At 40.4% G+C, this 14868-nt stretch overlaps 1 protein-coding gene across 1 annotated transcript in view; it reads left to right on the forward strand.

Moving 5' to 3' along the window:
* Positions 1-14577, forward strand: part of LOC140695134 (uncharacterized) — a 31199-nt gene extending 16622 nt beyond the window's left edge. The window contains exons 5-6 of the mRNA XM_072958031.1: positions 13782-14006; positions 14189-14577. Coding sequence (XP_072814132.1) covers positions 13782-14006; positions 14189-14310 — 347 coding nt within the window. The 3' untranslated portion in view covers positions 14311-14577. The remainder of the gene's footprint in view (positions 1-13781; positions 14007-14188) is intronic.
* Positions 14578-14868: the final 291 nt, after the last annotated feature.

A 14868-nucleotide genomic window follows, 5' to 3' on the forward strand; every position in this document is an offset into this window, starting at 1 on the left:
ATGACCAAACTCGCTGTGAGTGGACGCCTAACTGAGGCTAAAATGCTTTGCTCATATTTTACTTCATAGCAAGTGTTTGATTGTAGGTATCAGTGTCTCCTTTTTTGTAGCTGAGGGATTGAGAGATGGGTCAGCTTGCCCCAAATGACACGCAGCTGGCGGTGGCTAGCTCGATGCTGGAATCCAGGCTGCACAGGATGAATTCTCAATTGCTCCTCTAATCAGCTTCCCGTTGAGTGTTTTCCCGAACTCCTGTGAGCCCATAAATGACCGATTTTAGCTATCTCAGCCTGATGAGGTCTTCAAAGGAGAGACACCAGTGAGAATGAGAGGCAGAGTGGCATAAATTAAAATTGTACATTTTCACAAATGTTTTATTCTCAGGTAATGACTGTAAAGGAAATAGTTTTTTAATTTAGTGCTTTGTGAGAACTAAAAACAAAACATTTAAAATAACTATTGTGCAAGAGAGAAGTGGTCTTTGAAAGTCCAACTGTTGCTAATGATGTTACTTGTTTTTTCTAGTGGTGCTTATTTACTGAAAAATTTCCAAACACTGAATTTGTTTTATGTAGTCTTAGTATGAAAGAAAACTTTGTCAGTGAGTATTGTAAGTAAAATCCTTACTCTTTTCTTTCCTGATGATGAATATCTTAGTTGTTTACATGGCTTAAGTATATTTCGTCATTTGTGAAATTTGAGTAATATGGTTTACCTTGTCTGACTGTGAGAGCTGGACGCCTTGTATACAAAGCACCGTAGAGGTGCTTAATAAAAATGTGCTTTCACAGTGACTGATAGTTTAGAAGTATCAACTCTGAATACTAAAAAGGGTAGCTTATTTCTGATGCATATTCAATATGTGTATATATGATATACATTAATATGGCTTAAAGTAACTAGGATTGTTTTTTTTAAGTGCAGTATGAAGCTTTAATGAAATCTGTGTCATTCTAGTGAGACAGGGACTACTTAAATTGCCTTAAGCAGACGACCTTGAAGATTATTTACACAGAATGTAAGCTCAGAATTCATGTTGCCGTGTAACCATCCATCAGACATTTAATTTCTCGGGATCCTGACCAGAACCATTAAGTTTAGAAAAATCCACATTGATTATTATCAGGGAATAAGCTTCTCTCTTTTGTGACTAAAGAAAATTTTGATTTTTTTCTGCACTCTTTTCAGGTTTTAAAATTTCAAAATTTTGATTTGACATGTCACTTTTTTAATAGAGAGAATAAAGCTCATGCTGTTTTAATATGTAAATAAATGTTTTTGTATTTCAATACCCTTCTATGATTTCCTGGCTCTTTGAGAAGTATTTTGCAAGATACTTAGATTACCTACTGTTGGAAAAATACAGACGTGACTTTTATGAATATAGGCGTAGTACAGTTCTGTTGGTTTTTACTACAGTGCAAGACATGAGACCTAGGAGAGCTTTGCTGCTGATTGCCAGGAGGACAGATCTCAGGTCTCAGTCTCCCCTCGTGTAAAATGAAGTGGCTGGACTGGATTCTTTCCTCTTCTAAGTTGAGCTTCCATGAGCCTATGTCTTTTGTTTATATTTAGGAGTATTAGCAATATCAGATTAAATACTGAATACCCCTCCATCCCCCCGAAGCAAAGTGCAGTATATGCTACATAAGCTTCTAGTTATCTGATTCTCGTTTCTCATCTTACAGTCAATTTTTGTGTTGCATGTTTCCCGGCAACCTGGAAGGTCTTTTTAGCCATAGGTGGCGCTGTTGCAACTTTTTACAGTCTTAATTTTTCTGTTTGTAAAATAAGGCTTAAACAATGTGATTTTATTTTGATTCCTTTGCTTAATGCTTCAGAATAGCACAACGTCCATTATGTCTTTCTACCTGGAAAATTTTTTCTGCTTATATCATAGTTTTATTCTTTTATCTCGCTGTGAACATTTCAGACTTGCTGTGCAAACAATGGCAAAATCGGGCTTTTCTTCTAGTGTTAGAAACCAGTGAGCCGGGATATTATAAAACAGCTAGAAGCTGCCTCTGGAGCACCATAAAGCTGAAAGGTGTGTTGAGTTCCCTGAGTATTGACCCCGCCGCTGTGTGTTAATTGGTGGGAGTTGATTTGGTACATATATGATGGGGTGTAGTTTCTTGACTTGGGTTTGCCTGCACGTGCTGACACTGAACCATGTGATCCTGAGTCAGCTCGTTCTGAGTTTTCCCCTCGTCTGTGAGAAGGGGACACTCATATCTGCTTTGTAGAATTGTGAGAATTAGTAATTATGTAACATGTTTACCACAGTGGGTATGTCAAGAGAGCTCATAAACTTTAGCTGCTGTTTTGTGTGCAGCCATCATTTTATAGTCTTTGGTAATTACAAAGAAACAAGAAAATAAGAAAAGCTGATTTTATGATGAAAGATATTTGAGGACGTTCCATAATTCCTACACCCATAATTTAGCATCAGCAGAGTCAGAACTGTTACACAGTCGCCCTGGACCAACGTTAAGCCACAGAAATTTTTGTTACTTCATATATGTTGGGGCCTAAGGGGAACCAATACTTATACACATGTTGTCTCCAGCAGCCAACTGAGAGATGACACAAAAGAGTAGGCAGGCGATAAATGTCTTCTTTGTTACTGATGAAGCCACGTTCTCCATGAACTTCAGGGCTGTGGATAAATGAGTGTCATGATACTGTGTCCCAGAAGTAGAGACTCACCCTGTCCCAGGTATCTCTGGGCCACAGCAAGCCTTCCCTTGAGAGAATGAGCCCCATCATGCACAGGGCTGTTCTGCAATGGAGCTGAGCATCCAGGGTGCTTCCCTAGGGTAGTCAACACTGGAGGGAAAGGAAGGGTTTCACATGCCCTGCTTGTCTCCCCGGAATCACAACTCAATCTGTTAATGTGAGGAGGGCTAGCTGTGGGCCAGGGGTCAGGGCTGTGAAGGGAGTAGCACTCTGCATGGCCCAGAGGAGTGGGGAGGAGGTATCCCTTCCATCAGTTTAAACAGGTGGTGGGATGGAACAGAAGGGTTCATCCCATGAGTTTATAAAAGGAGAAATAAGAATTTCCTTTGGGTATTAGTCTAGCCAGGAAACACAGAAGATGATTAGGAAGGAGACTTGTAAACCACTGTAATATTAATTTGACATTTGTTGAGCACCCAAAATGTGCTACATTCTTTTCTGAGCGTTTTACAGAAATGAACCCTTCAATCTTCTCAACAAGCGAGTAAGGAAGGTTTGATTGTTATCCCAGTTTCACAGTGTGGAAATTGAGGCACACAGAGGGTAAGTTGACCAAGGTCACAGAACTAGTAAGTGGCAGAGCAAGTATTTTAACCCTGGCTGTATGGTATTGTGGCTCCCAGAATGGGCTTTGGGTGTTTAGATGTATCTGCATCCCTTGATTTCTGTACGTCTGTGCATCAATTAGCCCAGAAAGGACAGGGAAAGGAGAGTTACACAGGTGCTCACAGTCGTGTCTCGGCAACTGTCCACGAAGAGTGCACCGTGATTAGAATTAATTGTTTTCCAGGCAGCAGATCTGTTGGTATAACAGAAATTTAGTCCATTGAATTCATCTAGAAATCCTTCCTGCTCTGCTTCTGTCCACACTTGCCATGTGACTGCCTGCCCGTGTTTGGGCCGTGGAGGAGAACATATACTCATGGTTGAACTCTGATATTGCAGTCTGGTTCATAGTTTCACATCTTCTGTTACATTAATAAGTTAAATTTCTGGTTTTCTTGCATCAGTGTCTCATGAGTTTGGTTAATGTGAAACCAGTCCATGGGAGCCCAGGGGTTATGATGGTATAAATTTTTAGCACGTTGTGGCACTTCTAGCCATGCAGACATGACTGGGGGATGTACGCCTTTCTCACTGATTTCTCCCAACAGCAGGGTCCTCTCACGGATGTGAGGCTGGGAGCTCTCTGAGTAGCTCAGTCAGAGGCCAAGTCCACCAATCCGAAAATGATGAAGTACCTGGAAGTGGGTTTAATAAAAGTAAAGGGCTTCCAGGTAGTCCGATGGGCTGTTCAAGAAATTTGGTGAAAAGCTGTCCACTGTCTGTGGTTTAGCTGCTTCTTTGCTATTGAAAAGTCTGGAGTAGATGAAGGGATTTTAAAAAGCAGAAAGGAGTGATTTCAGGTGGTACATCCACACCGGTGAGAAGTGATGGATGACCGCCTGTGTGAGGCACAGACAGAGTCTTACAAACTTCATAAAACAGCTTCAAATGCTCTGCCATCTGAGTGCGCTTCATATGGGGTCCAGTTCATCACTGGTCACGCTGTGAGGGCAAGTAACTGACGATGGCAGAAAGGACACGGAGGCATCCAAAAGGTCTCACTCATGTTCCCTGTTTAAAGAATGTGGCACAGTGTATTATATTTGAGCTGGTTTTTCACTGAACAGTTTTTAGTGTTTTCTGGGACTCCCCAGTGCCCCAAGGTTCCATGCAGCTGGGTGTCCCCTCATTGCAGCTCCGTCAGCGCTTGCCCTGGGCTGATGTGGTGTCACGGGAAGCAGGACGGTCAGCATCCCCGGCTCCTCTGAGCTCCGTCTCCTCATCTGCAGAGCCTGGTTTCCCATCCGTGTCTACTTAGTAGGGTTGCTGAGAATCACACGTGATGGTTATCAGGTGTGATTTCTGGTTGTCTCTGCGATTGGCAAATAGCCAATAATTGATAGAAACTCTTGTTTTTTTTATTGTAATTGTGTCTCCTAGATTGCAGTGGTTTTTAGTCTGCATTTTTTTATAACTTTACTCATTTTTAAATATGCCCTTATTTTATTTATTTTTTTTTTTGAGGTACTGGGGACTGAAGCCAGGACATTGTGCATGCTATGCAGGTGCTCTACAACTGAGTAATACCCACCCTCCTTTTCTGCACTTAAAAATAAATATTGCAATACACAAAATAGCTCTTAAACTCCATCATGGGACCTGGTCTCTGTATAGGCAAATGAACACGTATACTATTTCAATAAGAATAAATGCTGTTGAGACATAAGTTTCTGAATCTGTTAATGTGCTTAAAAACGATCATAGCTAGTGATAAACACGAGACTTAGATCCAGGACTTTTTAGGGTATGTTTTGCCATCATGGGAAATTACATTCTACCGAGAAGGCTAATTGGGTCTCTTTGATATTTGGATGGTTTAGCAGGTGATCAAGGCTTTCCAAAGCTGACAGTTTTGTATTTTAAACTAACTACAAAGTTATCTTCTAGAAGATGGAAATCCTAAGTTTGTGAATTTCCCAGTAATCCAGGGGGTATGTGTCTGTGTCTGTGTCTGTGTGAACGTTTGTGTGTGTGATTTCAGGAATGTAGAAATAAGTTCCATATAGACTTCTGATATCTTTCTCTTCCAGTTCAAGGTTTAAGCATATACTTACACAAATAAATTGATTTTCTTTTGTCATTTGGCATATTGGCGGGAATAAGAGGTTCTCATACTTGTTTCAGAAGGGTTGGGAAGCATGAGCTTAGAAAACGGGAGGAGAAAGAGGCAGGGAGACACTTCACACTTTGTGCAGTATATGAGAAACGGTAGCTTTTCTTTTCTCTTTTCTTCTAAAGCAAACTGGCTCTGAATTGTAACACACTATTACTCAGAATTGCTTTTCTAATCAGATACAAGTGCCTCAGATTTTTCAAGGCAACATGAATGATGAAATGTGTTTTAGCATTTATCTTTAAAAGTAGTTTTATTTCTCAAGTAAAAGACTATAGCCTGTTTCTTCCAGCGTCTCAAGAAATTCTCATTGATCTATGTACATGTTCTATGTGCTTATTTTCTTTTCTTTTTTTTTAAGTGCTTGTTTCATTGTGGTGTGAATCAATGTTTAAAATTTCTGGATTTTGATCTTTAGAAAATGCTGATATATCAGAACTGTTAAAAACCTGATTGTTCTTTGGTCCTTGTTTGGTGGGGCACCCTATTGATTACTCTTGTCTGTTAAAGAGAGAAATTCTTCCTCTAGCCTGCAGATCATTAAGTGTATGGTTTGCAGTATGCCTTTAAATTTCATTGAATGCATTGAACATGATTGTCCAGTGAATTTTGAGTTGACTCATAGTAATGACTTTGCTTTGATTCTGTGGCTTTTGCTCCTCTCCACAAGAGCTTGAATTCTCTGTTGCATTTTGTATACGTGTTCTTCACAGTGGAAGAAATTTTGCATTTTTTACAGAGGTGGTTTTTCCTAACACCTCTGAATGCCTTCTGTAATTGATACAACAAAAATCTGTTATTTCAATGCTTAATTATTTCATAAACTAGTTTTTGGCTTAATCAGAAACAATGACAGAGTGATAATAAAAAATAGGAAAACTTTCCTTCCTTTGAAGAATAGAAATCAGGTGGTCAGGCTCACCCATGCTTTGGGCCTGACACACTTAATCTCATGTCATTGTGTATCATGATTCGGAGATGGAGTTGCTTCAGGTTTATTGATTTTTGTTTTAACATTTGTGTTGAATTCTTTCTCCAGGCTTATGTATCCTGTTGGGTTTGTTGAAACTGTAGAAGGGAAACAAAAGCTTTTTTTGGTTTCCGGAGGCCTGAGTTGCTGATGATAAGGGTTGAGGGTGGGCTGAGGAACAGAGTGACACTCCCTCTGCTCCCAGCTGAAATTGATGAACAATGAAATCAATTAAGTGTATCGGTATTTGACCAATAGAAGTTAGCGAGCCCAAACTGGCTAGTTATGCCCAAAGAAAGTACTGAATTCACCTGCAGAATTAGGTGCTTTACCAAGAAGAAGCAGCTTAGAGCAATCAGAAAAATCAGTCCTATGATGAGATATAAAGTAAATATAATATCTTTTATTTCTGAAACTTTTCTACGTTAAGTTGTGTAGAGCTAAAATTAAGTTTCAAGCACCAGGAGTTAACAGTGTGGGTGGTTCTGTATGATCATTATTCAGGAATGTGCCTAGACTCTGCTAGAGTGGCTGAAGCTGGCAGGAAAAGACCCAGAGCCAGGATTTGTCACCTTAGGGTGTCCTCCATAATGGTTCCATGTGGGAGCCCATGATTGGGTTAACAAATTGTAACAGACCCCAGCCGCCTGTCAAATTTAAGAAGAAAACGTATGCTTAGTAACTGCTTTGCAAGCAAGTGCCTGTGCATCCTCACTCCTGTCTCCTTGCCTTAAAAAGCAGAGATAATGCTTTGCTTGCGTAGATGATGTTTTAGATAGCACTCTGCTCATCGCAAAGCAATGACCCAGGCCCACAGCTATAAAGGCTGGGCTTGTGTGCAGTTAGATACTCTATTATCCCCCAAGCAAGGACCTAGCTGGTCTGGTGGTCTGCTTTGTAATTCACATGTCTAAAGGATGTATCTTATTCCCCTCACCCCATGACTTACCTAAAGATACACTAAGCCTTTGTACTCATGGTGGATTCTACAATCTCTGTCTCATCCTTCTTTCCCCAAGTTCCTGCTTACTATCACACAACTGTTAATGACGTTTTCCTTTGATTATACACAATAAATATGGGATCATTTGAGAGGCTCGTGGAGTTGGGTCCCTACGCCCTCTCTCTTTCGTGACTTTTTCCACAGAGTCTTGAGTATTCATTCCCTGTACGTAAGACTTCTGCCAGCCAGAACCCACAGTTCCAGGTGAGAAGGATGCAGGCTTTATCTCTCCTACCTCTAGGGAGAGAGAGTAGAAAATTGAGATCTGCTCTTCCGTGGTCCCTTCCTGCCCCAGGTCTGCTCCAGTTCACCTGCAGCCTTCTGGCCTCTGCTCACACTGCCTCTGTCCCAGGACTGACAGCAGCCTTTTCTTCCCTGGTAAACATTTCCTGTGCCTTTTAGAAGTTGGTCTCTTCTCTGCAATACAACCCTGGCAGATGTGATGGTGGTAAACGTGCTGGAGGGCAGTCACTTGGGGACTGCCAGGAGCCATGCTGATTCTCCTGAGTCTCTCATTCGGGGTTACAGAACTGTCGAGCAGCAGAGGAAGCCCTTTAACGTGAGGCCAGCTCAGCATTGCATCACTTTCATTTTATTTTTGAATTTTCAGTGGAGAAATTATTTGTAGCAAACTGTTCCAGATTTTTGGCTGCCTGCTTTCCTCACCACCATTTCCTTGTTGGCTCTGGTGCTTGTTGTAAGAACCAGGTTTCTTCTCTGGTTATTTCTAGCAGCTGGGCTTGCCGAATCCTTGATCTGCATTTGAAGCAGAATGCTTCTTCGTGATGTCAAGCTGATTTTCCTATTTCTGAATATTTCGTGTACACTCAGCAACTCTTTCAAGTGAAATGCTCTTGTCCAATTCTGTTAACCCATATTTGCCGATCTCCTGCTTTCATGCTGAGGGCAGTTTCTTCTTCCTGTAATAAAAGTTAGCAATTTGCATTTACTATTTGAAGGTTCTGGCCCTAGGTGCTTTTGTCCTTAACAGTTTTAATACAATTCACCCATTAAAATGTGCAGCGGTTTTTACTCAAAGCCCAGAATTGTGCATCGCAGTCAATCTTAGAATATTTTCATCCCCCAACAGGAAGCCCTGTATGCACAAGCAGTCATTCCCATCTTCCTCATCCTCCCCCAGCCCCAGGCAGCCACTGTTCTCTCTCTATGGATTTGCCTGTGCTGGACATTTCATGTAAAACCAGTTATTTCATGTAAATGGAACTGTCTATTGTGACTGACTTCTTTCACACTGAGTAACTTTTTCAATGTATTTCCAGGTTGTGGCCTGGGTCAGTACTCTATGCTTTGCTATTGCTGAATTATATTCTACTGTATATCTGGGCCCTACTGTTTACCCATTCATCAGGTGATAGTCGTTTGTGTTGTGTCTGCTTTTTGTTTGTGAAGAGTAATGGCGCCGTGAATACTCCTGTAGGAATTTTTATGTGGACATTTGTTTTCAGTTCTCTTACTTGTGTGACCAGAGAGCAGAAATGCTGGGTCATTCATAAACCAAATGTTCAACTCTCTGAGGACCTGCCAGGCTGTTTTCTAAAGTGGCCACCCTGTGTTACATCCTCAAAAGCAAGGGCTGCGCGCTCCGCTTCCTCTGTGTCTTCATTAGTGCTTGTTACACATTTTTTTTATTATAACCTATTGTAGTAAGTGTGAAGCGGTTTCTCCTAGTGGTTTTGACTTGATTTCTTTTACAGCTAATGATATTGAACATCGTTTGATTGTGCTTATTGGCCATTTGTATATTTTCTTTGAAAAATACATTTTCAGATACTTTATACACATTTTAATTGAGTTCTCTTTTTCTTGTTGAGTTGTAGGAGTTTTTTCTTTTATTTGAAGATACAAATACTTAATCAGATAAATAATTTGAAAAAATTTTCTCCTCTCTGATGTTTTTTCACCTTCTGGATGGTGTCCTTTGAAGCAAATTTTTAACATTTGATGAACTCCAATTTATCACTGTTTTCTTTGTTCCTTGAGCTTTTGGGGTAATATTTAAAATCTGAGGTATTTTATTTAAACTTTTATATAAAAAATAACTTAATTCTTAAGACTGTTCTAGGAGATGGGTGCTGTGGCTGTCCCCAGTCTATGGATAGGAGACTGAGGTGCAGAAAATTTCACTGAAATATCAGTGTCACAGCTACCCAGTGCTGTGGGATTTCAGACCCTCATGTTTGTCCCCAGCATCTGTGATCTTCACCACCATGCTCCACTACTGCCTGGAATCATTAATGAAAAAGTTTTCCTTTTTTGATTTCTTGATTGTTTGTTTTCTCATTGGGGAACTCACCTCTTCATTTTCCTTGCAGAGATCTGTGTAGGTTTATTTTAGATCTCATGTACTTATTTATTACACAGGCTCCAGCGATGATTGTGCCTAGTTGATCTAATCAATTCATACTCAAGTCTTTCCTGCTCATGACACTAAAAAGAGAGTCATGATTTACATAATGCTCAAAGAAGAATGTACTTGAGTGATTTTATTTTTCTAACCAATCAAACAAATCAAATAAAAACCCGGTGTTGGAACAGATTATAAGCCCTGCAGAATAGGGTCACTGTCTTCCTTGTGTTTCATTTGATTTGTCACAGTGTCTGGATAGTGCCTTGCTGTCCAGCAGTTTTGTGAGTATACGGTGCTCGTGAATCATTGTAAGGAAAGAATTTTGACAACAGACTGTGTTGTTCATTTCACAAGGGAAAAGATCATATAGAAATACTGCTCAGATTTATTTTAAAATTAAGCTTGGTGTTTTGAGAAGGGTTCAAGAAACCATACAAAAATCTTTTTCACTAATTTTAAATCTATCTTAGACACATTATGCATACATAGCAGAGTAACTTATCAACTAGTTTTGACAAGAGGAGTGTATTATTGATTATCTATTTTAGTTGAAATAGTCTACCTGGGATAAAGTAATCAGTGCCCATAAATGAACAAATATGTTTGTATTTCTATGCAACATGGGGGCAGACTTCATATGTTTTTATATAATATATATGACTGTGTGTTTTAATCTGTCTGTCAGTGTTTTTATAGTTTTTCATCAATGTTGTAACTTTAGAATTCTTCTATGGAAATCACCCCCAATTCTAGTGCAGTTTGTACTGTGTATCCTGTCTTATGCATGGGATTCCACTGTCCCCTCACTGAGGAATTTCCTCTCCTATTGAGTTAGTAGCAGAGTTAAAGGAACTGTGATTTCTAGGCCTTTGCTCTCCATGTGTTTGCAGTTGGCTGTCAATCAAGATTTTCTCTTTCTTGAGTTTTCATTGTTCAATTAGAATTTTGGAAATAACAATTAATATGTTGCAACACTCTCCCTAGAAACTTGATGTGTTTGTGCTTTTCAGTTTCCAATTTACAAAAAATGTAAATGCACTCTTGTTTTTAAATAGTCCTTTTTCACTAGATATTTGTTTACTTCTTTATAGTCAAAATATTTTTTTCCCAATGAATGAATAGGTTTGCATGTTTTAAAAGATACCTTACTTTTTAAATTTCTTATTCTAACAGGTATATTCGTTGTACAGAATTTAGAAAATAAGGATAAACACAATTATAACTTAAAAATGGCCTCTAATCTCACCTGGAGATACAGTTGTAAGGTTTGAAATTGAGAATTACAAGTCCTCTCAAACTGTTCTTCTATTTCAAGTACGGTTTGGTTACTGAGATCCTCGAATTCCCATATGAATTGTAGCAGCAGATAGTCAGTTTCTGCAGAGGAACCCACTGGGATTGTGATCGAGTCCACGTTGAATATATGGATCGCTCTGGGGAGCACTGCCATCCCAAGAATGCTGTCATTTGATTCAGGAATGTGCGTGGTGTGTCTGTCCAGGTATTTAGGTATTCTTTAATTTTTTTCAGCATTGCATAGAGTTTACATTGGATTATTTTACTATATATTTTGCCTTTATACTGAGGACAAGTGTGCAAGGTACCGGGATCAGAAGTGTATTGGAGCTCCGCAGCTTGCTGCCACCATGGACGCTGTGCTCTTGCTTCGCCCACTGTACAGTGTTGCACAAAATAGGACCTAAGTAACTCTCTCTTGAAAGAATGATTATATGATTGCTGGATGATGCTTGAGAGTCCTTGTGATGATGTCTTTTTCCCAGAATTTCCCCTCTTCTTTACTATGCCCTTTCCCTTCCTTTCCTCCAGCCTGTGTTTCAGCCTGCCTGTGGCATTGATTTTCCTTGTCTGTGGACTCTTCCTTTCACTAGTTCGTGATAATGTTACATGTGAGATGTGGAAACTTGCTAGATGTCAAGAAAGAGGAAATCCATTGCATTCTAGTTTTTTTAGAGTGTGCTATTGTATTATCGATTGAAATGAAATCAGGCTGACCCATTGAGCCATCCCCTGAGCTCTTTTTGCCTTCCTACAGGTGATACTGCTCTCGTTGCTGCATGTGCCCTTCCCCCAGACTTGGTTTTGGGGTTGAGTAAGTCACCGTCACTGGAGCCCTCTCTTTAAATGATGAAGAGAACATTTGCTCTTTCTCCCTGTTTGGGGACTTGGATGAGATGAGGCAACAGATAAAGAATGGAGCCCCACCTCATTCTGACCCCCGCTCTTTCCGTTCCTTTCTCCAGGGGAAGAGTACAATTCAAAAATATAAAGATTGTGAACTAATGAGATAGACAAGACAACCGATCATTTATTAAATACCCTTTCATGCCAGAAACAAATGTATTATACACACAAAAAGCACATAAAATACGGTAGTACTGTGGTTACAAACGTGGGTCCGAGTTCGAGTCCTGGTCTGGAGTGACAAGTCCTGTGAGATGGAGAATTGGTAGGTCGGCTTAGCCTCTCTTGGACTTGTTTTCTGTCCTGCAGAGATGGGGCTCGCTAGGCGTCCCTCCCCCGTAGAGGTGCTGAGGGGTGTAAAAGACACGTGTAGGCAGACCGAGCACAGCTGCTCTTTCCTCGTAAGTGCAGGATAGCATCGCTTTTGCGGTGATGGCTTTATGACTGCACCGTGTAGACTCTCAGTGCTCCAAAGGGATGCCTTGCAGATTGGAGATGGGATTCTCACTTCTGTATATACCCAAGGATTGTGTTATTGGGCCTTGCTAATTTGACTCTATTCTTTAGAAAGTACATAATGTAGATATATTTTTCAAACATGCATGATTTTTTCTTTTATTATTTATAGTTCTACCCTCTCATCTCTTGGTGTGACTTTTCATGGAATCCAGGAAACAGTCCTAAGCAACCTGCCTCTTCACACTTCTCCGTGGTGGTTTCCTTCCCTGACTAGAAGAGGGTTTTGCATAGGTAATTTTGATTGCTCCCCTTCTCTTGGAGACTCTCTGTTTTTCTGCCCATCTCTCACCTGTCCATCTGTCCATTTCTCTACCCACTCATTCTTCTGACTTGTTTCAAGAAGCATTTCAGGCAGCTTACAGAAGAACAGGTACCAAATAAACAGGTGAGAAAATGGGGCCAAGTTCATACAGTGAGGCTAGGAGTTGAGCCTGTGTGAGAGTTGCCAGCGTGAGACACACGCCTCTGCCTTGTGACTTATAAGATAGACAACATCAATGTGCCTGAAGCTCCCAGCAGACACAGGGAAACAGGGTTTGTGGGAGATGCTCATTGGCTGTGAAATAAATAAGTGGCTTAGTAGAAGCCCAGCCTTTCCAAGTACTAAGGCTTAGGAGAATATTTTAGTGTCTTCCAAAATCAGATTATTGCATCTTTTCTTTTTCAGAGTTTTATGTATAGTTGGTTTACATTCTATACCTGGAAATTTCTCCAAAACTTCTGCCCACGTGAGTCCCATGACTCGGGAATGGGGTGGTTCTGCTCATTGACGGGTGTTGGCCAGAAACGGAAAATGACAGCCTCAAAGGAGCCTGGGATTTATCAGTTATGTTTTGTCAGTGCTGTAGATTTCAGAAAATGCTTTCACCTTTTCTTTCCATCTGAGGCAGCAGCGCGCTCTCTTACCAGCATCAGGAGCTCAGGGCCACGGGATGGTGGGGGCTGACTGCACTGCCGTCAAGACAGCTGAGCTAGTCACTGCAGGTGTGGTTCTTTTACATACTGCAGTTCATGCTCTTTACTAGAATGTTTCAACAGGGAGTTAATTAACTGAGTTAATTAACGTTTTATAAATATGATGCTTTGTTGAAAAGACAGTCATAGGCAGAATATAAGTTGTGATCACTTTAAAAATGGTTTCATTACTGAAATTTCAGTAGGAAAGATCCAGTTTATCTTATTTCCGCCTCTCTTTAAAAGTAACAAAGAAACAAGACAGAAAAAGCAGAGGATGATTTCTGTTCTTCCTCTCGGCTTGCAGGTGCCCTCACCTCCAGTGGCATCCATCCAGACACCAGCACTGACACTGGCCGTGCTCAGAACTGCCTCAGCCCTGAAGACACATCTGACAAATGGAAGGGGGCCGCGCCCTGTTACAGCAGGTGCTCTCACTTTGTGGGTCCTTATGTAACTGCGTGGTGTTATTCAGGATCGCCCTTTCTACACTTTGTGACGCTGCTGCGGTGTCTCCTAGTTATTTGTTTCTGTAAGTACTCGTGTAATTTTCCAATGTGTGGTACTAGACATCTAAAAATGCATTTTTCAGATGAAAAATAGTGTGTATTTAATATAAATGTATGAAAAAAGGGTCAAATGGATCTATCCTGGTGCCAGTACTCAGAGATAATAATTAACACATTAACATCTATTTTCTGTTCTTTTCATCAGTGTGTATTACCTCTGTCATAAAAACCAGCGAGCAATGTGTGCCTGTATACTGTGTGGAGACCTCCATTTTCCATTCGGCTTATTACACATTTTTCTACAATATTCTATCTCCCCTGGCATGATTTTTAATGACTAGTATAGCATTCTGTCTTGTGGAGTCCTCGTCCATTTTACTTTGGACTTAAATAAACTTTTAAATTCCAAGTATACTTAACTGAAATTCTGAAAAGAGATCTGTTGTGGTACCGAAAGTCCCCTACATCCCTTCCCCTTTTTTCCTGAGAGTAAAAACTGCTGACAATGTGGAGTATATATTTCATGACCTTTATGCCTATGTCATATAAATAAACACATACATACACGTATATGAGAAATCTATGTCTATGTGTGTGTATATATGCTTTATTGAAAAATAAGGCCATACTATATGTTTTCTGCAGCTCGGTTTATTCACTCAGGTATATATCACAGACGTCCTCTCTCTCCAGACTCACCCGGTCCTTTCAGATAGAGTAGAGGGTTTTCCTGATATGCAGGTTTGGTCTCTTGTGTAAGGACACCTTTCGTGGGAGCGTACTGTGGACAAGGCCTTGGACCACGCCGAAACACCGGAACTTTAGTGCCCACAGCTCACCGTGATTTACCGCATCATTGTCTTGATGGTGGACACTTAAGTTTTC

Source organism: Vicugna pacos, unplaced genomic scaffold (assembly GCF_048564905.1).
Source record: "Vicugna pacos unplaced genomic scaffold, VicPac4 scaffold_152, whole genome shotgun sequence".
Taxonomy (NCBI): domain Eukaryota; kingdom Metazoa; phylum Chordata; class Mammalia; order Artiodactyla; family Camelidae; genus Vicugna; species Vicugna pacos.